General features: G+C 29.8%; 1 protein-coding gene across 3 annotated transcripts in view; it reads right to left on the reverse strand.

Moving 5' to 3' along the window:
* Window positions 1-597: 597 nt before the first annotated feature.
* The window catches only part of LOC123299004 (forkhead box protein N3), a 35,529-nt gene continuing 10,390 nt past the window's right edge, over window positions 598-25,736 (reverse strand). Inside the window, exons 1-5 of one of the 3 annotated variants that reach the window (XM_044881120.1) lie at window positions 5,409-5,512; window positions 3,869-4,126; window positions 3,176-3,744; window positions 2,013-2,650; window positions 598-1,916 (exon numbers count right to left, since the gene is read on the reverse strand). In XM_044881120.1, the coding sequence (XP_044737055.1) occupies window positions 1,406-1,916; window positions 2,013-2,650; window positions 3,176-3,744; window positions 3,869-4,126; window positions 5,409-5,457 (2,025 nt within the window). In that variant the 5' untranslated portion in view covers window positions 5,458-5,512 and the 3' untranslated portion in view covers window positions 598-1,405. Of the gene's footprint in view, window positions 1,917-2,012; window positions 2,651-3,175; window positions 3,745-3,868; window positions 4,127-5,403; window positions 5,513-25,736 lie in introns of those variants that run through there. The other 2 variants (XM_044881121.1, XM_044881122.1) reach the window with 2 other exon arrangements.

Raw genomic sequence — 25,736 nt, forward strand, 5'->3', positions numbered from 1 at the left:
CAGATATATTCATAGACATCTGATTATAATAAATATAAATACTTATTATCTATGTATATATTATATCCAGCTGTCTACACTGAACTATCTGATGGTCTATGACTCATACCGCTATGATATCACAGCAGGGCTTACCCGTGTTTTAGGTCACGTGATACACAGTTTAAAAATTACGATTTTTAATTTTAATATTATAAAAGAAAAATATGCTTTTATGACTCGAAATCAGAATATTTAAGTATATTTTTACATTAATTTTAACTTTTTTCAAATTTCATGATTTATTTTTAACTAACGATAATACCCTATTGTACAGAGATGCTAATAGTACTTTTCGTCCCTAGGTAAAGGGTCAAAAATATTTGTTTAAATCGAGAGATTATGCACCAAGATTGGAAGAGAAATATGTAGTTAAATCGCAGATTAAAAAAAAAACTATAATGAAATAATTAGAATAAAGAAATTGTTAACCTATTCATGATAACGAGTTTAATAATATTTTTTTTTTATAAAAAACATTTGAACGAATTTTTAAAAACGAGTTTTTCTATATGCGACGAAATATTTTTATACAAATATATAGAACACATTGGAGGTTTTTCTTTGTAAAAATTACGAGATAATAAATTGTTTTTTTTGTTAAAGTTTCTACGTTTTTATTTCCCCTAATTAACTAACGAAGTATTTTCAATTACGTCCACTAGTAGAAAGGTTTTTTTTTTAAACTTAAAATCGAAATAACGAATTGGTTTTAGATTTTCATAAACCGTATTCTGAGCTGTGAAGGAGTAAATTTTGGCACAATAATCACTCTTACATACCTGGAGCGATTTCTTGGAATCACATTTTTTTTTTAGAATATAAAAATTCTTTTGGCACAAGTGATCGGTTTGTAGTTTCCACATTCGAGAATAATATTTATGAAAATTGTTTGTACCATTTTATGCTAAATCAAACATTGGATTCTCTCAGATTTTAATGGCTTGATTTTCTAACTAGATTGCTTAATTTAGACGATCAACGCCCGGTTTTAAGACTCTTAGAATTGAGTACAAAGTTAAAATTGTAGGTTTTTTGAAAATTTGATAAGGTCAAGTCAAATATAACCTTTTTTTTTATTTGAATTCAAAAAAGTATTTAACATGTCAGAAAACATACTTTTTGGAGCGTTAAAATTCTTAAACCTGCTGTATCCTCTTATCGAACTCAATAACACAGAGAATAATTATTTCTTGTAAGCAAGCTCCGAGAAAATTTGAGATAACCTACTTGAAACGGCTCTTATATTGATTGATTTAACGTAGAATGGCACCTTAACCTTTTTTTGGGAAGTGTTAACATATTTTCTTAAAACTATTAAAAAAACTCCGATTTATAAATTTTTTTAAAACCTAAACAATTAAAATTATCTGTGACTAAGAATTTGATCATCAGAATTTCTATTATACTTTTGTACCCCCCAATCACCATTTTTCCTAGCTGATGTTAATTTCGCCGCCATTTTACTATCAATATTATTATTATTATTATTATTTACATGTTTACTACGTTTACTTTGGTGTAAATTGTTACCATTGGTGTGTTCAGTATCGGTTACGTTTAATTTTCGTTTGGTACGTAACATTCGTGGTCGAAAACGTTGCTGTTGCTGTTGTTCGCGAACAATTTCCGGTGATGAACGTAATGAATGATTATCTTCGTTTTCGTCGATGTTTTCATCGTCGTTTTCTTCGTCTTCATCATCGTTGTAACCACGTTTTCGACTTCGACGGAGTGTCGTATGATGATGGTACGTTTCATTATTGCTATTGCGAAGTGTTGATATGCCTGCTAAATTTAATAAAGCGTCTGCACCTTCTTCGATACGACGTTGCTCCTCTAAATCGATACTTGAATAATTTAGACGGGAATGCACACTGAAAATTAAAAGAAACAATAATTTCAGGATTCATCTAAAAATTTGTTATATTTTTGTTGAAATACCCCATAAAAACCTGAATTAAAGAATTTACCTGTCATCATCACTTTCAAAAGCTTCATCTGGAGATGGCGCTCTAGGTGATGCTGATCGAAGTCCGCCATCATGTTCATCCCGATCTTCTTGCTTAATAATCATCGTATGATGTGTGGTACCATTATTATTTGTAGTTGCCGAACTATACGTATGATCCTCGCTAGGTGACCTCGTAATCACTTGTACCATTTCAGTAGGTATTTGCTGTTGATCCCTTAACCTAACGCTACCATTATGCTCTGGTATAATCATTTTCGAGCCATGTTTCAAATATAAAATAGCTGTGGCCGCATGTACATCATCTAAACTCGATTCAGCATCTTCGTCGTCTTCAGACTGCTGAAGATGCTGTTCTTGTTTAACTTGTGGTTCCACTTTCACATCTTGTTTAACTGCTTCAGATGCCGCTAAACGACGTGATAAATATGGGAATAGTTCAGGATTTGGAAGACGTGTAGAAGTTTTTGTATTATCGATCATTTGTTGGACAAATGGGCTAGATGTACGACTTGTTGTCGAACGGAAGGTTGCCGGATCCAAAGTGGAATACGGATGGAAGGGCGATCGTGTCAATGCTTGTAATAGATTTGGACGATATTGTTGGTCCACCATCCATAATGATCCTTTTCCAAGATTCTAAAAAACAAAATGTCTCCTTGTTATTTTCTAATTTCTAAAATATCGAGTTATTGTTGCAAATAGTATGGTAGTCGAAATAACAGATTCATAATTTTTTACTGTTCGGGAATTTTGACATGTTTCGACTAAAATAAACAATTTTTAACTGTTTGAAAATATCTATTGGACCATCATACTTTGAGATACTCCATCTAGTAATTAAAATATGAATTAATTTTTTGACATTGTCCTTGTAGGGAGCGTTCTTATGTTTGTTATTTTGTTTCTATGGTATCAAAATTTATTTCTAAAATAAAGTATTCGAAAGCACACTTGACAAGAGGCAAAATATAATTACTATTCACCCGCCAGGAGTCACGCAGATAGTTTCTGTCACTGTGACGGTGAGATCTTAACTTTAAAGTTCAATATTAGTCGAAAATCATTAAAAATATTGAAAGTATTTTCGTAAATCATTTAAAATATTGAAAGTATCAAGATTTTACTTATTTAAAATCTAATTTTTTTTAAATTTGAACTTACCGGTGATTTTTCGACCTTTTGAAAACATTTATTCAACGATAAATTATGCCGTACACTATTTTTCCAGCCAGTCGGTGCATTCTTAAAATATGGAAAATGATCCAATATCCATGCGTAAATATCTTTGACAGGAAGCGCTTTCTGTGGACTATCTTCAATAGCCATAAATATTAAACAGGAAAATGAATAAGGCGGTTTACTAAAAGTATGGATCATTGGATCATAACGTACATTATGTGGATGTTTGTTGGATTTGGAGGGGGTTGTTGAAGTAGAATTATTAGTGTTATTGTTATTATTATTATTAGTAATATTATTATTATTGTTATTGTTATAAGAATAAGGAACAGGTGAATTTAAAGAACTACTCGATGAATCCGTGGGTTCTGATACTGACGATTCATCCATATAATCACTGGTTGGACTTTGATCCACGCTATAATTTGTTTGCTGTGATTGTGGCGTACTCGCAGGACTTCCACGAATTATCATTTCACTAGGTAAAGAATTTGCGGTTGCAACTTGTTGCATTTCATCTGCTTCCGCTTTGACACAATTTAAATTCATACCTTGAAAAAAAAATAAAAGCGAACGTTTAGAAATATTGGATCGTTCTAAAAGATAATGAGGAAATTATGGATGGAGAATCTACACAACGAATTTGAAAATTGTAAAATAGCGTGGAGAGCTTACCTTTTAATAAATTATTATCTTGTAGCCATGTAAGACTGGTTAAGTCATCGTCTTGATCTTGATGACCTGGTGATAATTTTTGTTTCTTTTCTGGTGTGGAAGTAATCGTTGTTGTACTTTGTTGCTGTTGTGTTGTATTTAATTGTAATCGTACAAGTTTAAATGGAGGCACAGCCGTTTGTAATGCAAGAGCCAATTCACGTGGCTCTAATCCTAAAGGTGATCCAACTCTTTCTGGTGACATATTATTCTGAAACTAAGAGAAAATTGAAATTAATTATCATACACAATTTAAGCACAATTTTTTAAAAACAGTTTAGATTAAATTTGTTTGATATTCATGATTATGGCCATCCTTAGACGGACCTAGACCTTTCGATAAATTATGTTTTATTTGTTAATAATTTGGATAAAAACATTGTTCTAAGGTAACTTTTGCCCAGAGAAAATTACGCTATTGTAAACTGTCAAACTTATAGTTTTCAAAATTTCTGTGACACAGCCCTAAAATCGATTAATTTGGGTATCGATGATTCGATATCTTAAACTCAGTAAGGTTATCGTTAAAATGGACCTTAATGGATCAAAATTATTAATTTTGAGAAAACCAATGATTTAAGGTAATTTGAACCCAGCGAAAATGATGCTGTTGGTTAAAATATTGCCAAGTTTATAGTTTTTAAAATTTTTGTGTCACAAATTCGTTTTTTTTTTAGACCCTTACATTTCATAGATTTAACGTTAAAATAGACCTAATAACTTAAAATAGACCAATTAACGGATAACAATTACCTCAGAAAATGACGTCAAAATCGTCAAAATTGAAAACCAAAAGTTTTCCTCATTTTTTCGATACCCTTTAAAGTTAAAATGCACCTCATTTTCGACTCCGGTGTTATCGAGAAAATTGCCATTTCCCCGTCATAAATACTCTCGTATAGAAAATTTAAATACGTATATTGAACATTATAAACGAGTTAGAAAATAAATATAGAAAAACTAGTACGAATTTTTCAAAAGAAGCCAAATTTTGCTTGAGTTTGTTGAGGAAATATTTAATTTTGAATTAAATTTCATAATTTACCACATGTTAAAGCATTTTAAAAATAATTTGAAAAAGAACGAAACTCTTTGTTTTAAAAACTCGCTTCAAGTTCGAGACAAGGTAAAATTACTGAGTATAAACAATTTTAGAATAAAATGGGTTCAGTCACTCGAAAGACTTTTTTCTTAAATAAAAAAATTAAAATTACCCGGTGTATATTTAAAAATATACACCGGGTAATCAAATTCTAATTAACGAAAATTTCAAAAGTACTTCAAAATATGTAAAACAAAACAATTTCAAAATGATGACATCATATTTCATAAACAAAACACATTGTTGAGCCAAACTGCCAAACAAAAACTAATCGACAAAAGTCTTTGAACTTTAATCACCAAAAAAATTCCAAACACAATGACTTAACATTTTTTCCCCGCATGTAAAAATTTTTGGATAAACCAAATTATTTGAAACCGAAAAACACTCATACCTGCTGAATATGCCTCAATTTATCCACAAACATGGAAAAATTTTGAAAAACCATTTAAGCTCACAATTGAATTTTTTTCACGACACACTTTTTTTTTTAAAGAAAATTCATGTTATTTAGAAAAAAACTCACTTTTTGTTTGGGAAAAATTGTCAACAAATCTCTCAAGATACACAACACTCATAATTGCAAGAAAAATTTTTTTCACAGTTTATGTGTGACACACTAAAATAATTCTTAACTCATAACAAATAAAGATAGATGTAAATCGATTTCGTATTCTTTTTCCAAAAAAAAAATCACATCTCTCTGTCTATTAAGAAACGCACTGGTGTCACCAGTTTGGAGTGAGTAAAAGCGTCCCCGCAAAAATAAAATAATACAAAATGCATTTTAAAAAATGTATCAAGTTCTCTTTTCTTAATAACTGCCTACATTGTATGAGTTTTTTTGCATGTTAAGTAAGATAGATATATTTAGTAGAACTGAACTAGAGAAAGATAATGGTATACTTATTGTATGGATAAATAATAATAGAAAAAAAGAATAAATGAAATATTAAAATTGTATATCTATCTGTGTTCGGTGTTGTCTTCGACGTCATTGTTGACTCAAGATAAATATAATGAGGTTTCAATAAACAAAGATAAAATGATTATATTTTCGTTTCCTTTTTATAACTAGCCATCATGATGCATCGCTTTTTTTCATAGTTGTGTGGTCGGGTATCATCATCATAGTACAGTATCATACAGCAGCGGTATAGTGGAATAAATAGAAGTGTCCACATTGGAAAAATTTCGCTATACCTTTTGAGAATGTATCTTTGATCACGTCAGAATCAACATACTAAAAGTTATGAACTTTTGCGTAATTTTCCAGACATTCTTTTTTCCAGTCCTGGGACGTTTTCGCCAGATATTTCTTAAAAATCGAAAGAACCGAAAAAAATGTTCTAAAATGTGTTTTCAACGATAAAAAATGTACCTAACGACACATAAATTCCGTGAAAAACTCATGAGCAACAGAGCTCTCTCACTTAAGCCATATTTCCCATTCATTAGATGCTTCTTATATTTTAATATTTTATACTGTAATGGAATTTTTGCCTTTTCATATCTTTTATAAAAGAATATTTATATAAAATGGCTGGAAGGGGGATGGATTGTCGAGCGTACCAAAAGGAACTTCCTTAAAAATCGAAAAGCTATTATTTTTCGATATATAAATGGAGAAAAGAGTGCTGAGAGATTTAAATTGTCAAAAGCCACTTTCATGACACTAATACAAACTACATATCCAGGTTTTCAATCCCCTATCTTAATTTGGAGAAACAGAAAAGGCATGAAAAAACTCAAAAACCGCGAAAATTCATATTATTTTGACATAAAAAAGAAAAAAAATGGGAAAAAAAGTTGACACCCCCAAGAGATTCGACACTAATCCAATTTACACACCAAATTTGAATCGTCTAGCTTTATTAGAGGGGTTGCGGAGATGAGAAAAATTTTGGAAAGCATAATTAAATATATTTTTCGATATACAGACGCTAATATATGTTATACTTATCACCCAAATATAAATATGATATTATGACGTAAATGTATTGCGATTCCTTTTAGACGAAGACGGAGATTATATACGCAAGAGACGCTGTAGTAGTATTTATTCGACGCGTATGGTAGGTATATACAATTATTATGTATATATTATATATATATATATATTTATATAGTTTGAAAAAGGCTGTCACCATAGAAACCTACAGATACATTCACCAAAAAGATGAGCGTCATAGTTGGTTGCTAAGCAACGCGCGCAATAATATCACTTCTCTTGTGATTTAACCCATTCTCTCTCTCCTACCCTATATATATTCTCACTGAGTCAGCCTGTCTGTCGGTTAAGAGTGTACGAGTGTACCCCTGTAAAATATTTATACCAGATGTTAACTGAATAGTATTTACTAATTATTTTTTAAATATTGAAAATAAAAGTTTCGTTAAAATTCCCAAATTCCAGGATTTATTAGAATATCAGTTTCATGAGTGATCTCATTTTGATGATAAATTTTGTTAGACATTTAGTTTTGGAACTATTTAAGTTTAAAAATTACAAAAAATGACACTTGCTATAATTTTCTCCACAGGTAAAAATCTTGGGACTGTTTTAATATTTCGAAAAGAGTGTTAACTTCCACGATTTACTTCTCAGTTTAAAGCTATCGTGCTGTCGAATGATGTCACATTGACTTATTTCTAAAATTTTGTTCAGTATGTAATTTGTATATCATATCTGTAATAAAATTGCCAATACACAATAAAAAGAAAGTAAATTACTGTTGATATTTTGCATCACTTATATATTATTTTTCTAGAATGTTTTTAACCACGGGTACAGCACCACGGGTCAACTAGTTGTGGATTTATTTCACTATCTTCCTACTTTCCAGTTTCATAATTTGCACAGAACTTGGAAGTGGCAACCTTGATCAAACTCTATAACGCAATCATTTTAGAAATTAATTATCACGTGTGATATATTGCCGCGTAGGAATTTTAAAGAGTTATAAAATTAGGTCGTTTACTATCTTTGACACCTGGTATATACGTGATTCCTGTTCATCACAATAAATATGTGTTTTTAGACCTACTCAAATATGCCAGCTATGCCGGTATCCGTGTGCGTCGTTCGTCTGTCCATTTCTCATATAATAGGAGACGGCTGACGGCGCATCACCACACAGTTAAAACTGTTTACGTCAGGTATTAGGCATGGGACAAAATTGGAACAGTATCAAGATCCATTATCAAAATTATCTTATTACACAAAGCGCCAAATTCACTTAATCTTCAATTATTGAACAAAAATAACGTAAATAAAAAAAAATAAAAATAAGTTCCGGACAAGTTTTTTTTTCTATCGTTAATTCCGTACCAATTTTTGTTTGTTTGGGATTTAATGTTCCTTTCCTATAGGGTAAAGTGGTCAATAGTGACTCACATATTTTTCGAAGTGTATTACTCAGCTCTTAATGAAAATTCACCAGAAAATTCCGAAAATTCGGGAGATGAATCAGAAAGTCGTGAGTTAGATATTTTGGATAACCAACTTTCAATAATTAAAATTATAAACAAATACCCTTCTAATAATTTAAAAGAAAAAATACTCCGAACTATCAAATTTACTTGCATAAGAAACAAAGAAAATTGCTTTATTTACGAAACTATTTATGTTTATATCGAAAGTTGGGAGAAACTACACTATTTCTGGAGATTCCCTATCAAATCCTGAGTGATGGCAACCTTATACTTGATTATTTTGCCCATAACTTTAAAAATCTAAGTCTTCTGGAAAAAAATTGGTATAAAAATCTTGACTATGTAAAGCTATATTATATTTCATTACAGCTATTTATAAATGTGATTTATTGTGTTATCCCCAGGGAACTGTTTCAATTATATGAAAACGAATAAATATTTTATATTTCAATCTACTATACGTAGACTATACCTATTCTGAACAAAACGAAATTTTATTCGAAATCAGTTTTTCAATCATTCCATGTGCATTCATAACGATGGTAAAACCATAGTGATCCAAATATTAATTTTTCTTAAAATAAACATTTTGGCAAGTGAACACGAAAAAAAACTAACTCATCCAAATGCCATTTGGCATCATTTTCCCCCCGGAACTACCAAATTTATGCCTCATGAAGAACTAATTTTTTAATGTGTAATAATCAATATTATTTTCTTTTTAAAATAAATTTAATTTAGTACAAGAACAAATGAAACGGCTTACAAAAAATTAAAAAAAACTATTGACGTTGATGGGTTTCGAACTGACGACCTTCGGCATGAGTAGCAAGTACTCTAAGCACAAGACCATGTTTTCACTAATAATACTGTTAATATTTCAAGAGACTATACTATAAAAAAAAGTGTAGGCCAAGTGTAAAAAATTATTAATCTTTATTTTTTCAAAAATCAATAATTTCCTTGCAACTTAAAAAGAAATTTTCTTTATGTTCTCATACATATAAATATGTTACTTGGATCACTATGGTTTTACCGTCCTCCCGATATAGATTTCTAAAATGATATGGTAATCAATCAAATTTTTTAAACAAATTTCACTGTACTCACATAATGTACCAAACCACATCATCATCAGATATGCATAAAACATTTTAATATTGAGTGTCAAGTCAAAGCAGGTGTGCAAAAACAAAAACTTATCTTATCTTTTGACTGACGACTAATATTTCCATATCCATATACTTGAACAAGTTTTGTGGATCAATGTTTTATTCAAATTAGTGTTGGATTGAATACCTCTCAAATAATACCTGAGATACAATTTTTAAATTTAACGTTTTATTAAATTTAATGTTATTATACTACGTATATATGAAATATATCAAGGTATATTAAATTTAGTCCCAAGTTTGTAACGCTTGCTACGAACAATTTTGGTATAGGTGTTCATAAAATTACCTAATTAGGTCTGTCTGTCTGTCGACACGATAACTCAAAAACGAAAAGAGATATCATGCTGAAATTTGTATAGCGTGCTTAGGACGTAAGTTTGGTTTATTAATACCTAGGAAATACTGGAATTCCTTTTTTTTCGAAAAAAAAATTTATATTTCATATCCGCTATGATATAGTGTTTAAGCTTTGGCCAATGACCCACAATAAAATTTATCAACCTAGAATTCGGGAAATATAATATCAAATTTCACTTTTCTTACGAATTTTGCTAAATCGAATGCGAAAATAAGTCAAAACTTTTACGAAACGAAAATAATTCAAAACCTTTTTACAATTTCACAGTTGATAGGGCTTTTTATTGCCCTATCTTGCCAACTCAAAGTTCCAGGAAGTCGGAAGATAAACCAGAAAATCGAGAGATTAAACTCTGGATAATTTAAGTAGATATCGGAAATCGGGACGATTTCTGAAATCTCCCGATAAAATCTGGAAAAGTGGCACCAATCACGAGCGATAATAAATATCGCTGTAGTCTTACAGAAGCTTCATGCGATTGATTTCTTTGAAAAATCCAATCAAATGAATCAATTCCCATGTTGTTGCTCAAATCAAATCGTAATTACCAATTTCACAGTTAAAATTTGTATATAAAAAAAATCATTTGTTATTTTGGAAAGCGCAAATACCGTTTGTTTTTTTGTATACAAACAACTGCTAAAAAAAATTGCACACTTTACAAAAAAAATTAAAATTAATTGTGAAATTCTTTTTTATTTATTTATTGTGTATAAAATTTATGTATCGCGATTAAAAATGAGAACGAATTTATTATTTATTTATTTTTTATACCTTAAAGGTAAATTATAATTATGCATCTTGTGCTCCGCCAATCTACTTCGCTACCCAAGTCCCCACTTTCATCATTCATAGACAAATGTAGTTCGAATTTATTATAATAAATGATGAATTTGTGATTTTATTAGGGTTTTGTATCAAAAAAACCACTCTCGAACATTATGGAAAACATCGATTTTTGGCCGTGATGAAACACCGCTTAAAACGACGAAATTTTTGGAAAAATTTAAAGAAAACTTTTTCATCTAAATTTGGTTTTTTTATTGTTAGTATATCTTTATAAATTATAGCTTATGTGTAAGTCTGATGTATGAGCTATATTATTATACAGTTGCATTCAAATCCATTCAGTAGTTTTTGTGTGAAAGCGTAACAGACATCCTTACTTTCACATTTATAATATACTAGCTGGGAACTACCCGCTTTGCTGGGCAACATCCCCACTTGCACCCCTCCCTCCACATTTCCTTGCGTTGGATAACAGTTTTGTAATGTACACGTCATGCTCTTTTATTTGATACCCCATTTAGGTATATTTGTAAATATTCGATATTTCCTTCCCACTTTTTCGCTACACCTTTCTACCCTCCGAAGGTTAAAAAAATTTTTAAATGTAATTTAAAACATTCTGACCAAGTTTTGAACTATTAAAAGCCATAATTGAAAAATATGAATTTTTTATTCATGAACACCCCCGCAACCCCCCTTGTGGGTGGAATTTCGTAAAATCCGTTCTTAGCTGACCTCTACTTGGCAAAAGGAATATTCCTGCCAAATTTCAAGTCTCTAGGTCTTATAGTTCCAGAGATATCGTGATGAGTGACTATCTATATCTATAGAAAGTCTCCTATATATTTATAGATAGAGATTTATCAAACCAAGGTAAACTGTTGAAAGCAAAATGTTAGCGAGATCGCGCTCATTTTACGCCGAACCATTACCCGTGATACTTTTGTTCCAAGAAGTATGATTTCAATAATGAGATTTTAGGACTACGTTCTTATTGATTGCTTCTACTTAATTCATCACTTAATCGATAATTGATTTAAATAAATTTATTATTGAATTTTTATTTGACCGTATTAATTGTATGATGATCTATAATGATCTATAAATATATAATGTCATAGCAAAAAGGTTATTTTATTGTAAATCTTTATGCGTAATAATATATGGCATGTATAGGATGATCAAAAAATGTTTCAGGCAGCAAGAAAGACGCCAAAATACAGAATACAACAAATTTATTTTGGGAACGTTTATAAAGACCACCTTGTATTTTAACAAAAATGTCATGTTAAAATAAGTAAAAAAATATTTTTTGCTAACAAAGACAAATTTCTTTCTAAAGAATTTTTGTATAAAGTCAGTGACTTATCAAGATTAGTCTCCTTTTTTCTGTAGGTTATTTTTTTGTAGCCAGTAGCGTGTTTTTGCAATATACACACTTGACTGATCACATTTTTTTAGCTCGATATCAAAACCATATGTTTAACACGAAATTATTTATTTAAGCATTTTTTTTAAACCCTTCAACACTATTAAAACTTTAATAACTCAATCGAAATATTAATTTTCGAAAAAAAGGTGACAGTTCAAAGTATACACTATTGTTCGCAATTTTGAAAATCGAGTAACCAGAATATAAACGGAGAACATTGAAGGAAAAAGACTCCGGCTAAGCTAATTTAGGCTAGTCGAGCATACAGAATAGCCGGAACGCCGAAATGTGAATTATTCAGAATAAAATCAACTTGAATTCGTTCTGTTCAATCCGTTTTTATAAACTAATTTTCAAACACGAATAGATCCAAATATGAAAATAAGGAGACTGAAGAATTGAGACAAAGTAAATTCAAACGAAGAATCTAGATTGAGTTCGTTGTTAGTCTACAAAATTTTACGTCATGTAAGCAAAGAAACATGCATAACTGATATTTCCATATAATACATACTACACAATTTGCGCTCTCACGGGTAACAGCAAACAGCTATGTTTACGAAAAAATGTTTCAAACAAAAGTTGTTAATTTTTTTTATATTTAAAATTTTGTTCTATCTCTAACGGTTTACAAAATGGATCCTACGGACCCAAGATCCAATTGACCTATGTTGCTCATTTACGAACTCAACGTCACTTTTTACGCTCTGAACACGCTATAAAAATTTCAGCTTTATATATATTTTTGTTTTTGAGTTATCGTGTTTAAGGACGGACAACCGGAAAGGGACTGTTCAGGTGAATGAACACGTATACCAAAATTTTGTTCGTAACATCAATATTTTTAAGCGTTACAATCTTGGGACTAAACTCATTATACCTTGATATATTTCATATATATATATGGTATAAAAACGCAAACTTTAAAAGCTCAAATCAAAAAATTTAACGCCGAAAGGGGTATTTACCTGCTTATAAAAGGCATTAATGAGAATGCATAAATACTATTTAAAGATTATCCTAAGCCTAAGACAACATAATTTTTGCGGAACGTCCTTAAAGAGTTAGAAATCAAACAGAAAACAGATTATTCAATATATATTTAAAACTGTTTCTATGTCAGTTTAAATAGGTTAAAAAATTTACAATGTAGGCCAATCCAAAGAATGTTTATCGGAACATTTGTAGGTACTTGTTGGTACCAGGTTAAATGATAAAAATCGTGAGCTATTATAAAGAAATGTCTGATTGTCTGTGAGTGAAAGTATTTATTACCCTGACATTTGGTCTACTTCTTTAATATATATTTATTAACGACCTTGGCCATGTGAATATATAATATTATAACTATTACTGTTCTCATCTGCATAAAATTTTATTTTATTATTTAATAATGTTTAATATGTAATATATAAATAAATTATATAATAACCGTAAATTTCGAACAACATTGTAGTTAAATGTAAGTACATAATTTATGTTAAACATGGATAAACATAATACAGTATTGTATTATTAAAATTAATTTCTTCACTTTATTAAAGATTTTTCCACGTGTGTTGCTATCAGCTATTTTTATAATAAATAATTATTGTTTTTTAATTATTGGTTATGGTTACTGCGCAATACCGTGTTTTTTTTTTGTTCTTCGTTGATAAATACAAATTGAGGAAGATTTCCTACCTCCATATATAGACCAATAAAGTATCTCTACAATATAGACCAATAAAGTACGCCTTACAAAAATTACAAAAATCGAAATTTTTTTATCTCCAATTTCGATAAAACTCAGTTTATAAGGTAATTTTGACTCAATAAATACAAAAATCGGGTTTATTTGATGACTGGTTCAATACTTTTTGAGATACGGGCTAAAATCGATCTAAATATTGCAAGATCTCAGAAACTCGGCATCCAATCATTAAATTAACCTGATTTTTATACTTTTGGAATCAAAATTACCCCATCCACCGAGTTTTATCAAATTCGGAAACAAAAATTTTTTTTTTGCGATTTTCTCGATTTTTTCAAAGGGGTACCCTTTAAAAAAAATTGCAAAAAATCGAGAAATTTTTACTATTTCCAATTTCAATAAAACTCAGTATATAAGGAAATTTTGACCCAAAAATTACAAAAATCGGGTGCATTTGATGACTGGTCGAATAATTTTTGAGATACTGGACTAAAATCGATCCAAATATTGCGATATCTGAGAAACTATGCATCCAATCTTTAAATTAATTTATTTATTTATTTATTTTTAATTAATTTGTGATTTCCAACACTTTCCAACAATTTAAAAAGTGTTAAAGTATTATCATCTATTTCGAAATCATAATAGGCAGACATTTTTGATAAAAATGCAATGAACTAAAAACAAAGATAAAAACTCATTAGCAACTGCATTGAAGCGATATAACCAATATGCTAATCAATAATTATCACGTGTTGAATGTAAAAATGACCTTATAAATTTTTGAAAAAAGAAAACTACTGCATATGCACGCTTCAGCCATAAATAAAATGGAGACATTATCCCTATTCAAATATTTAAATATATGAATGTTATTTAATTGTAACTTTTTTTGATATAAAACTAGCATGACGTCACAAAGTTGTATGTATTATTCAAAAAATATAATTATTAATAATTTTTGTTTTGATCACTCATAAAAATAATGATTATTAATTTCTGTTCATAAAAAAATGTAGGACAGTATTAAACGGTGCAGCTCGATGTTTATAAGATTTCTAATTTGGGTCAAATTTTTTCTTCAATGTTATATAATAAAATTTAAGAAATATAACTAAAATTTAGTAGAATTTCACAATTAATTCATTAAAATTGAATAAAATTTGCGTGAGAGAAAAATCTCAAGAATTTGAAACCTATCTATAAATTTTCAGAAATTTCAATTAATTAGCTATTTTTTTAATTTACATAAGCTATCTTTTTAATGGCTTTTATAAGCAAGTTAATTTTTTAATATCTTTAACGGTGCTGAAATTTTAGATTTGAGTAGTTTAAGTTTGCGTTTTTAAAATCCTATTTTGAAGTGTTTCAAAGGTATGCTTTATTATGTAACAAGACCAATTTTCTTATTTGGATTAATTTGGAAAACTAATTTGGTTAAAAGCATGACAAATATTTTTCTATAAAGAAAATTATAACAAACGACACTCGTTTTTCCATAAAATACATTTAAAGTGATGAAATGAATGGTATTTCTGTGTCATTTCTTCTAGAAGTGATTTTCTATAAATCTTTTAGCATCAATAATTCAAAAACTATGGTATATATATCGAAAAATTTTATTTACTCTTAATTTTCTCAAGTTCTAACAGAATCCTTCCTGAAAATTTGAAACGAAGGTCTCAAATAATTTCGTACTTAATAATTTCATCACTTAGCGAGGAATGTTCTTAAGGACACATTTGCTTCGTCAAACTAAAAATGAATACCTCGTTTTATTTATAACAAAAAACATAATTTCATGTAATTAAATGCTTAATGACACAAAATTAATAACAATTTTTAATAAGAAATAACTTCTTTTTTTTTTTTAAATATAATTAACTTGCATGTAATATTAAAATATATACATAAAATTAAATTAATATTAATTAATATTTTGTAAACATGCGTTTAGTAATTAATATAACAAATAAGAAATACTACTTAAATAATCTTATCAATTTTTATTATATTTGATTATATTAGATTTGTTATTTTCTAATCATGTTTTTATATGACATAATCGTATTTCTAAGTACGTTTAAACTTAATAATATACAGAATGTTCGATTTACATTTAGGCATATAAATATCGTGTGTATAACAGAATACATGCGATAAGCAATACAACTTAATGGGAGGTATTATATTCATGTGTTGAAGCTTCGATATGCGTTGAGATAGTTGTAAGACGCTTGGAGAGTGGGAGTTTCTTAGTTGAATAGAATTCAGACATGGTCAAACGTAACCTAACCAGCGACAATAAAAAAATACGAGTAAGGGAATGGAGCAACATTTTTTTTCTGCCTATCTCATTACTTTTAGAGAAACTGAGATAGGTAGAAGACTCGTATACCCGTCTTGCTTCCTCCTCTATGAGCAATGCGGAATTGGGTAAAGAGATACACAATAAAGTCTATGGCACACAATAAAGTTATAACAATGGTGACTTCGACTTAAAATAACTTACCCATGCCTGGAATAGGTATAACAGATAAGCCACGATACAAGTTACTTTTGCAAATTTCATATAACACCTATAATACCTCTTACTTAACGCATGTACTCTGTCATACTCGTGATATTTATATGCCTAGATGTAAATCGAACTAGTGGTATAATGTTTATTAATAAGTGTGTACTGCTTATGTGTGTATGACTTAAGTAAGTTATTTGTTTTTAACCTTGAAAAAAGGTTATTATTAATTAAATCATTATAAAAATGTAGGTAAAGATTATGTTAGTTAGATTTCAATGACATCTATTTTGGAAAATGATTATGTCAATAACGTGTGTTCAATTCATGAAGTGATAAGTGTAAAGTTTTTATCAGAGATAACGATTTATATTTGGTTTCATAATTTAAGGGTGTAAGAGCAGGGTAGCAATTTTGATGGCGAATAATGTAGTATCCTAACGATATAAGATGAAAAGTAAGAATACATTTTTTCCATATCCGGCGTTATTTTCAAAATATGGAAAATTGAAAAATGGTGAGTACTCGTATCGAGAAGTACACTTCAAGTACCACCTCTACATTCTCGGTGTTCGCCCGATTTTGTGTTAGTTCGTGGGGGTGTGAAGGAAGCTTACCCTTTCAAATAAGTACCGTTTATTGATGGAAAAACCGAAATCATTTATCTATCGATGAATTCTTTACGATTTCCAGGCGAGAAAAGTATTAAACGATGAAATATTCTGCGACCAAGCAAATTCAAAGAGTTCTTTGAGAATATTTTGAAGATTCACACATAAATAATGCGAAATAGTAATAATTATTTCACTGCTGTGGATAAGGGATAAAATATCCTTTTCATTAAATTTTGAAACCTTTAGAGAAAATATATGAGTAAACTATTAAAATTGAAAGACATGAATTTGACAGTAATTTCCAAATTAAGGGTGAGTAAAATAAATCGTCCAGGTAAACCTATTCAAAGAACCCAAGTATAAGCTTCTATATCGAATTAGTATTCAAAATTCGTACTCTGATTTTAAATTTACATCCCTCTCTAAATAATTATACCAGAGTTAATTTAATTTGTAAATAACACAACATTTTGTAAAGCATTGTTAAACATGGATAATGTACTAAACATGTTATATAGTATGCGGTTATCCTATTAAATAAAATATATTATTCATTGGGCTAGAATCGAAAGTAGAATTTGACAAGTCGTTTCAAATCGCTGGAAATTTGAAAGGCAGTTGTCAAAATCGTGTGTAAAAACTTTTAAAAGTTCGAAAATTTTCATAGCTGGGAACTAATATTATAAATGTGAAAGTAACTCTGTATGTCTATTTGTTATGTTTTCATTCCTAAAACTAATTTGATGACTTACGGTATGGAAACTCGTTTTTTGTCGCGAAATTAAAATTTGAAGAATGTTAAATAGAGAATAAAAGTTTGTATATTCGCTTCGTGTGTGAGTTTCGTTTCCATGACAACGATACACTACTTTAATTATAGAATTGTATAGATGCATATATAATTGTGTGGATTGCATTGAAAACTTACATTTAAAATTTAATATTCTTGTTTCACAAATTTAAATAAATAATTATGATAATTTACATTTGAAAAATAATATTTGTACAATTTGATTTCTTATTTTCACAATTTTTAATGCATTAAGTTTAATTAATTAGTGTTTTTCAATCATTTTAATTTGACAGTTTCTATATCATTAACATGTAAAGAATTGCAAATTAGTCATAACAGCCAACTTTATCTCAAAAATTTTTCACTTAAAGCGCTGGCATCGATTTTATTATCCCTACCATGACTACGCACACAACGAATAGGTAATAACATATAAATGTCAAATAGTTTCGTTTAGTATTCATAGGTGACACTACATGTATTGGTTCATAGCTTTGATAATAATTTCAGTGAATATTCATAGATGTCGTATAAAGGTAAGTTTATTAATAAAGAAGAATGAGTCTTATATCTTGGTTTGAGTTCGGAATTTATGGAAGTTTCCTTTTTCACAATATGCTTTGTTTTGTTCGACTGCCATTTATGGTTAACGAACCCGTTGGCAAGAACCTACGATAATTACAAACTTTCCACTATTTGGTTTTGTGAGTTGCGAGGCCAATAAATTCGAAAAACTTGAGACTGTCAAATTTTACCCCTGATCCTAGACTTATTAGCAAAGAGAAGTAAGCGGGGTTTCACGTATTTATACACAACATCAAATATACAAAATTATTACGTAGACATTAAATTACGAGGGGGAAGGGATTAGTAAGGAAAAATTATAATTATTAATATAGTATATACCATGAAAATAAATTTTTTTCTAATGGTTATCGTAATAATTAGACGAATTTTTCAAATAAATGGCGCCAAATAAAAATATTTTGTTTAGTCTTGAATAAAAACTATTATTCACGTGTACAAGATAAATAAAAAAGGGCCTAATTAAAATGACCTTGAAGATTTGTAAAATGCTTTAAGGTCAAATATAAATTGCATGTTTCATTGCATGCACAGGTACATCTTAGTCGTTCATGGGTTGTATTGATTTTGAATTTGTAAGAATTTGATATAATTTATCTGGAATTTTAATCTAACATTGTACAGTAGGACTTCTTTAAAGTGTACAAATATTTTTCATTCGATGTAGTTCGTGGTTAAATGGTTGCTAAGAATGCTCAGTTTGTTAAAAAAAAATAAGAATCCTAGAGGAACAATACGACTCTGTTCAGTAGAGAACCTAGTTCAAAAAAGTCGTTCTGTAGTCATATTTCTGGATTGTATCAAAGTTTTAATATTTGATTCCAAAGTAACTGTACCAAAGATGTTAATGGTTCTAGAACATAGTTTTGAACACTAATTTTTTATATTTGAGCTTTTGGGAACTGAAATAATTTATCAAAATTAGAACAAAAATGGAGGGAGCATGTTTGACAAGCTTGTAATTTATTATTTTCACCAATGTTTTGGCAAATAAACTTTATATATACAAGTCGGCGCCAAGTGTGCAACCACCATAAAAATCTTACATTTTACTAATTAAAATACGAAATAATTGAGAAATACGATGAACGTAATTTCATCTCTTGTGACTCATAAATAGAACTTTGACACAGTTGAAGAAATTCATGACTACCATTTCAAAATTTATTAGCAAATTAAATAATTTTAACAAAAACATATTTTTTACCATATATAGATAAATTAATAAAATTTTTATTTTTAATCTTTAAATCAAATAAATCGAATCATAATGGCAGACAGACAAATAGATAACAGACATTGGGCTATAAATAATAAAAATTCGTCATGCAGAAGCTGCGTAGACTAAGCGAATGTTCCATCTTAAGAATAAATTAAAAAATAACTAATTTGAACTGAGATGATTCTAAATTGTTGGAGATTTATTTCGTCAAAAGTTCGTCGAAATCTAACAGAAGTGCTGTTCGATATTCCTGAAGTATTGGAGACTTTTGTAAGCGTTTTTCTTCACTAATAGATTTTTAATAAATGTATACAATTTTTAACTGAAAATTTTTTCTTCGAGTAAGAAAAGATCATAGAAGAATCGAAGCATCTCGCGTAAAAGTTTTTGAGACATAAATTCTCGTTGGAAAACGTCCTAAATAAGGAAACATCAAAATCTTCCTTATAGAAATTTAGACGCCATTTGCGATCTATTAGGTAAAACCTCTGATAATTTGAAGAAAGTTTTGTTACATTTCATTATCGGAACCAAACCAATAACTCATACTTCGTGAGTAGGAAATTCGATAAAAATATATAAAAATTATTAAGTAATAGATGTTTTAAGAATGAATTCAAGGTCTTTTTGGTTGATTTATTCGATTTTTTTTTAAATTTTGAGTGTATGTGCTATTTTTTGTGTAAGAAGTTTAAAATAATGATTTTCTTTCTCTAATGTCACAATAATCAATTATAAAAACTAAATAATCACTGCACAACTACGCAACTTTATAGTTGCGTGGTTGGGACTATTTTTAATATATTTTAGAATAGTTTTACCTAATTTCAAGGTTAGTGTTCTACTTTTTTTTTTTTAATTTATGGAGAGCTTTATAGGAAATGTAGATTTTTATTGCAATAAAAGTACATTTTTATTATGGCTATAAACAGGCTATAATAAAATAGTTTCCAATTATGTAAAGGATGTGTTTTTAGAGGTTCACATCTATGAGTTGGCAACACTTAGTTGTAAAGACACTTACTTTGTGTCTAGTTTGCCACTTCATAATAAATAGACTCACGTCAGAGCAATGATTTTTTTTTATTAATTCCACGTAATGAACTTGTAAATTGGCCTTCAAGATCTGGCGATCAAACACCTTTTTTTCTTCGGGGATAAATGTAAAGCCCTATATTCTAAGTCTTATCCTATCTAATCAATCACTCTAACATTCGCCCCAATTTCTAAGATTTTGTAACGGATACATTTTTCTGTAACCTGTCAATTATGCAAGTGATTAAATGGTATGTAAGGCCTGTCATTTTGTGGCATGTCACATATTAATGAAGCTGTGTCGTTGTATTTACCATAAACATGCCCCTTTCACCTGAGTCTATCATTCCCATAGCAAAATGCTCTGAAATTTACAGAATCAAAGAATGGCTACGACAAGCCCATCTTGATTAATGGGACTTTGCGCAGGGCATGCGACAGACCAAACTGTGTATAACCACAGCTAGGCCATTCGACTGCACTCGCTTGAAACTTTCTAGAGTACAATTGAGAAGGATGGTTGGGCTCTTGACAGGACACTGTCGATTGAACTATCACTTTTGAAATACGGAGATCGCTAATGATCCCACTTGTAGAGCCTGTATGGAGGATCACGAAACCTCTATACATGTTATTTGCACCTTCAGGAATCTGCAGGGCGTTAGATTCAGAATTTTCGGATCCGAAACCTTGGATTCATCTATCCTGGGAGAGATCTCGACGCAGAAGTTGTGAGCTTTCTGTGTAGCGTCTGGCTTCGACAGAATCCTTTAGCTTCAAATGATTTTAATATCGCTTCCCACCCGAAGATGCCTTGTTCCCGAGTGGCAGGTCGTTTTCAAGGAGGACACAGAAGACTCTTGGTCTAGGTGCTAGGGACCCACTTGCAGTACCCCTCTTTTGTCTTATTACCATAGCAACATTATTTGTATAAATTATTAATCTGATTAATAAATTCACACTTTGAAAAATTTTTTATTATTTCGGAGTTTCAAGATTTATTTCAAGAGAAGATTCATCCAGCATATAACTAACAGTTATTCACTAAAAAATTATTCACTTAATAAATCATATTTACAAATATTTTCAAAGAAATGCATTTTTAAAGTATCGTAACCTCCTTTTTCCTCTTTTATCCAGACCTGATATTAAATAACAATGGCGAATTCTTCTTTATCTTTGAACAAAACATTTTTGTTTGTCAACCCTGAATTTTACCAACTGAACAAATAAATATTTTTATCACTAAACCAAATAATAAAATCTTTTCGCATTTTTCCTTCAAGGAAAACAAATAATTTGACGTAATTTGATGCGTACATCTAAGGTCATTACAAACATTTTCGATCTAATAATGAAAATACTCCACTCATGGCACTTTTAATAGGGACACAGAATTGTGAATTAAAATTGAAAACCATTATCCTATTCTGTCTGTACAGATTGTACCGCATACCAGTCGATTTGATAACAGTTTGTGGTTTTTTTTTTTTTTAAATAAAATTCGATAAGATTAACACAGAACCTCTCAGGAATTGAAAAATAATCTTATACTTATTTATAGTAGCCTCCAGTAGTAAAGTTCGATAATTTCATGATTATCTATGGAATAAAATCGGTTAAGTGTAATTTAAGGATTCCGTTGTGAATTATTTTAAACAAATTGATCGCTTTATTTGAAAATATCCAACGATGATTCAGCTTGAAGATTGTTAGATAAGATTTACGAATTTAAAGAATATTTAACGCACGAAATATTTGACACATGGGCAGAACTCGTGAACAAATCTCTCATGACGCGACTAAAGATAAACGAACGGTTGACGCGAGTGCTGGCAGGTTAAAGATAGTGGGCTACACGAAAAAACGCGACTAGACCATAATTTGATTTGACTAGTCCAAATTATAGATTATAATCTTGGGTTCACAAAAACACGAAAATTTAAGCACAGCGTTGGGAGTTTTTAATTTGGCATTTTTGAACTCTGGAGCTTATATGAACAAGTGTCCGACTTCTTACGCCTTGAAAAGGAAAGTTTTATCAACGAAATTCAGTTAAATTTACAACTTTTAATTGAAAATCTGTCTTTTTGTATCAGAATTTGCGTTTATTTTTGGTACGGTTTCCTTTTAAACGCCTGTATTTGGAATTTTTCGAAATATATTACTAAATTGAAACATACAATCAAAAGAATCGAAATATATTACTAATAAACGGATTAAATAAGAAATAGCCAAATGAATATAAAATTTCGTAATGTCACAGCTATGCAAGAAATTTAAACAGCAAATGAAACGAATTTTTCTTTAATTGCCCGACGATTACATTTTAACTAAATAAAAATTTTATCAGAAGAAAAATAATGGTAATAAGAGTAATGTGACCTTTAATTCAAGTGTAATTAAAATATTATATTGCTGATTTTTAAATAGCAAGCAAAATGGATACGTAATTATTTTTATTTCAATTGGCCTCTAACAAGTTTTTAATTTTTTGTACTAATTAAAGATTTTCAATACAAATCGATTATCTAAGAGAGGTACAAGATGAGTTATTTTTTCAAAATTATAATTATTTGATTGAATTAAGATTTGTAAGAGATAAAAAAAGTTTTCTTAGAAGCGAGAATAACCAGTTGTTAAAACGCACGTGATTTTCCAAGAAAGAATCGTGTGATTAAAATATTGTTTTCAAGGTTACTGAAAATGGAATATTTAGGTAATGATACTTCTAAGATTTTTGAAGCGATACTTCGGTCTCAACGCAAAAAAATTCTATCAAAGTTTTAAGGAAAAATATTTCTAAGGAATTGGAGAAAGTATGGTTCGAATTTTAAAACAACTATGTAATTATATAGAGAGTTCGAAGTAAAAATAGTCGGAAGTTCTTGACAACCTACTAATCGTTTGGAATAACCTTAAATCAAACAACAAGTTTTCTTTTAAATATTCCACTTGGTTAAAGATTCGATACTCCGGCTTGGATGAAATTATAACACGATGGTATTTAAAACTAGGCCAGTCATAGTTTGCAAACTTAGCCCAATATCTTCCCTGCTTCAGACAATATTTGATCAGTAGTTATTTACTATATGGGCTGGCGTTATCCAAATTACTTATCAGAATCTCAAACAAGGAAGCTGAGAAATCTCAAACAAGGGAGCTTCATTTGTTTATGAGCTATGATTGTCATAAATTTCACTTGAAAAGTGACTTAGACTTAGAGTTAGACTTATAAAGAGTTTTTTATTGTTCTGATTTTTTCTTTTCCACAATTAGGCTTTTACCCGGCGAACTATGAATGTTCATTCGTGAGCCTAGCTTAGATGACATCATCTGGAATGTATTTTTAGTGGGTTTGACTCCCACATTATTAGAATTGGGAGTTAAATTATCTTTCTAGATTTACACCTATCCAAACACACACAAAAAACGAGTCAACGACGTGATGTCGAACTAGGAATGCATTGGAGTTGCGATACAGCCGATTGAGATTTTTCATATACAGTTGAAGACTTAAACTGTACATTTATATCGACAAATTACCCATTATCAATCTACTTGCGAAATCACCCTGTAAAAGAGTAACGCATGGGAGGGGGTATTAAAATAAGAAGATATCAATGTCATTAAGGATGTTACTAATGAGTTTAAAATGATTCGGGAAAAAAAGAAAAAAATCAATAATTCAAAATAATTTCTCAACTACCAATAATGCGATAACCTCAATTATAATTTATTATCCCCCGTCATCCCCCTTAATGTTGTTTTGTGGTGTACAATAATTTTTTCGCTGAAAATACATAAATTTACTCATTTTTTCCTCATAATAATCACCATACACAAAAGATATAAAAAGGAAAAAAAAATAATGATCCTTTTATGTATATAAATAATAATCATTTCACATACAAAAGCTAATGAGAGAAAGCGAAAAAGGTTTTTTTTTTGTGTGTACGCGTTCGTTTAAAATGTTCCTGTTCCTAGTGCAGGTTCAAGTGCTGTACCTTGGTGGCAATGTACCTTCATATTCTATGTATGATACATCAACTGTATGAAAGAATATTTAGTGTGCAGGAATAATGATACCACTTGGTGCGAGAGTTGTCAATGTTTTCGAAAGTTTATTTAAGCTTAAATAGAGAGTGAAATAAGTTTTGCATTTTTCAGCTTTTCAAGAATGCGCACTAGTAAACGCAACTGTCTTAGGTGCCAAGCGTATTTCATTCCAAACTTATTTCAATTAAAAAAGAAATATATAAAATCCAGCCCACTTAACCCGCCAACACTCGCGTCAACTGTTTAGTCACGTGATTAGAGCTTTGTGTAAGTGTTCTACACGCGTCATCTATTAGTCACTATTACACAGCAAAATGCTCATAGCGCAAGTGCTGACGAGTTAAAATAAACGTTTTCGTGACGATGGCTCTTATACAACCAATAGAAGAGACACATTTTAAGAAACATATTGTTATGAACTGCTTTCCAAGGTACAGCATTATCTCATATCTATACTATTTACACCGTTGATGACTGATATAAACGCAGGGAATGCGTTTTTCTCCGCCCTCGATATACTCTATTCGATGGCTCCTGACACACATCCATTAGTAAAATTATTATTATTAATAATTAACATTATTTTAGTTCGGGAACGAATGAAACCATATTATAAAATATATATTTATCAATTTATAAAAGTATAGAGTGTTTAATGTAAGTTAAGACACTTCATAGGTTAATTTTTAGATAAAAACATTCCATGACATTTTAATGACATTTTAAATGTCAAAGGGTGTAAACAGCAGCCACCATCATTATTGGACAACAGTGGAATGTCTTTCTTGTAAGTGTAAGACATTCAGTTTTAATCACTGCTCATCTAACATACTCGCTTGTTAGGAATAGTACATGGTAAGAAATACATGTCGTTTACTACAAAGCTGGTATGGTATAAAGACAGATACATATAGTATTTATGTTAGCATAAGTAGTATTACAGTATTGAATAAAGCTATCCACCAGAAGTATTGTGGGTATTGCCAACTAGTATGATCCTGACGCTCATACTGAATTGG

This window comes from Chrysoperla carnea, chromosome 4, assembly GCF_905475395.1.
Source record: "Chrysoperla carnea chromosome 4, inChrCarn1.1, whole genome shotgun sequence".
Taxonomy (NCBI): Eukaryota; Metazoa; Arthropoda; class Insecta; order Neuroptera; family Chrysopidae; genus Chrysoperla; species Chrysoperla carnea.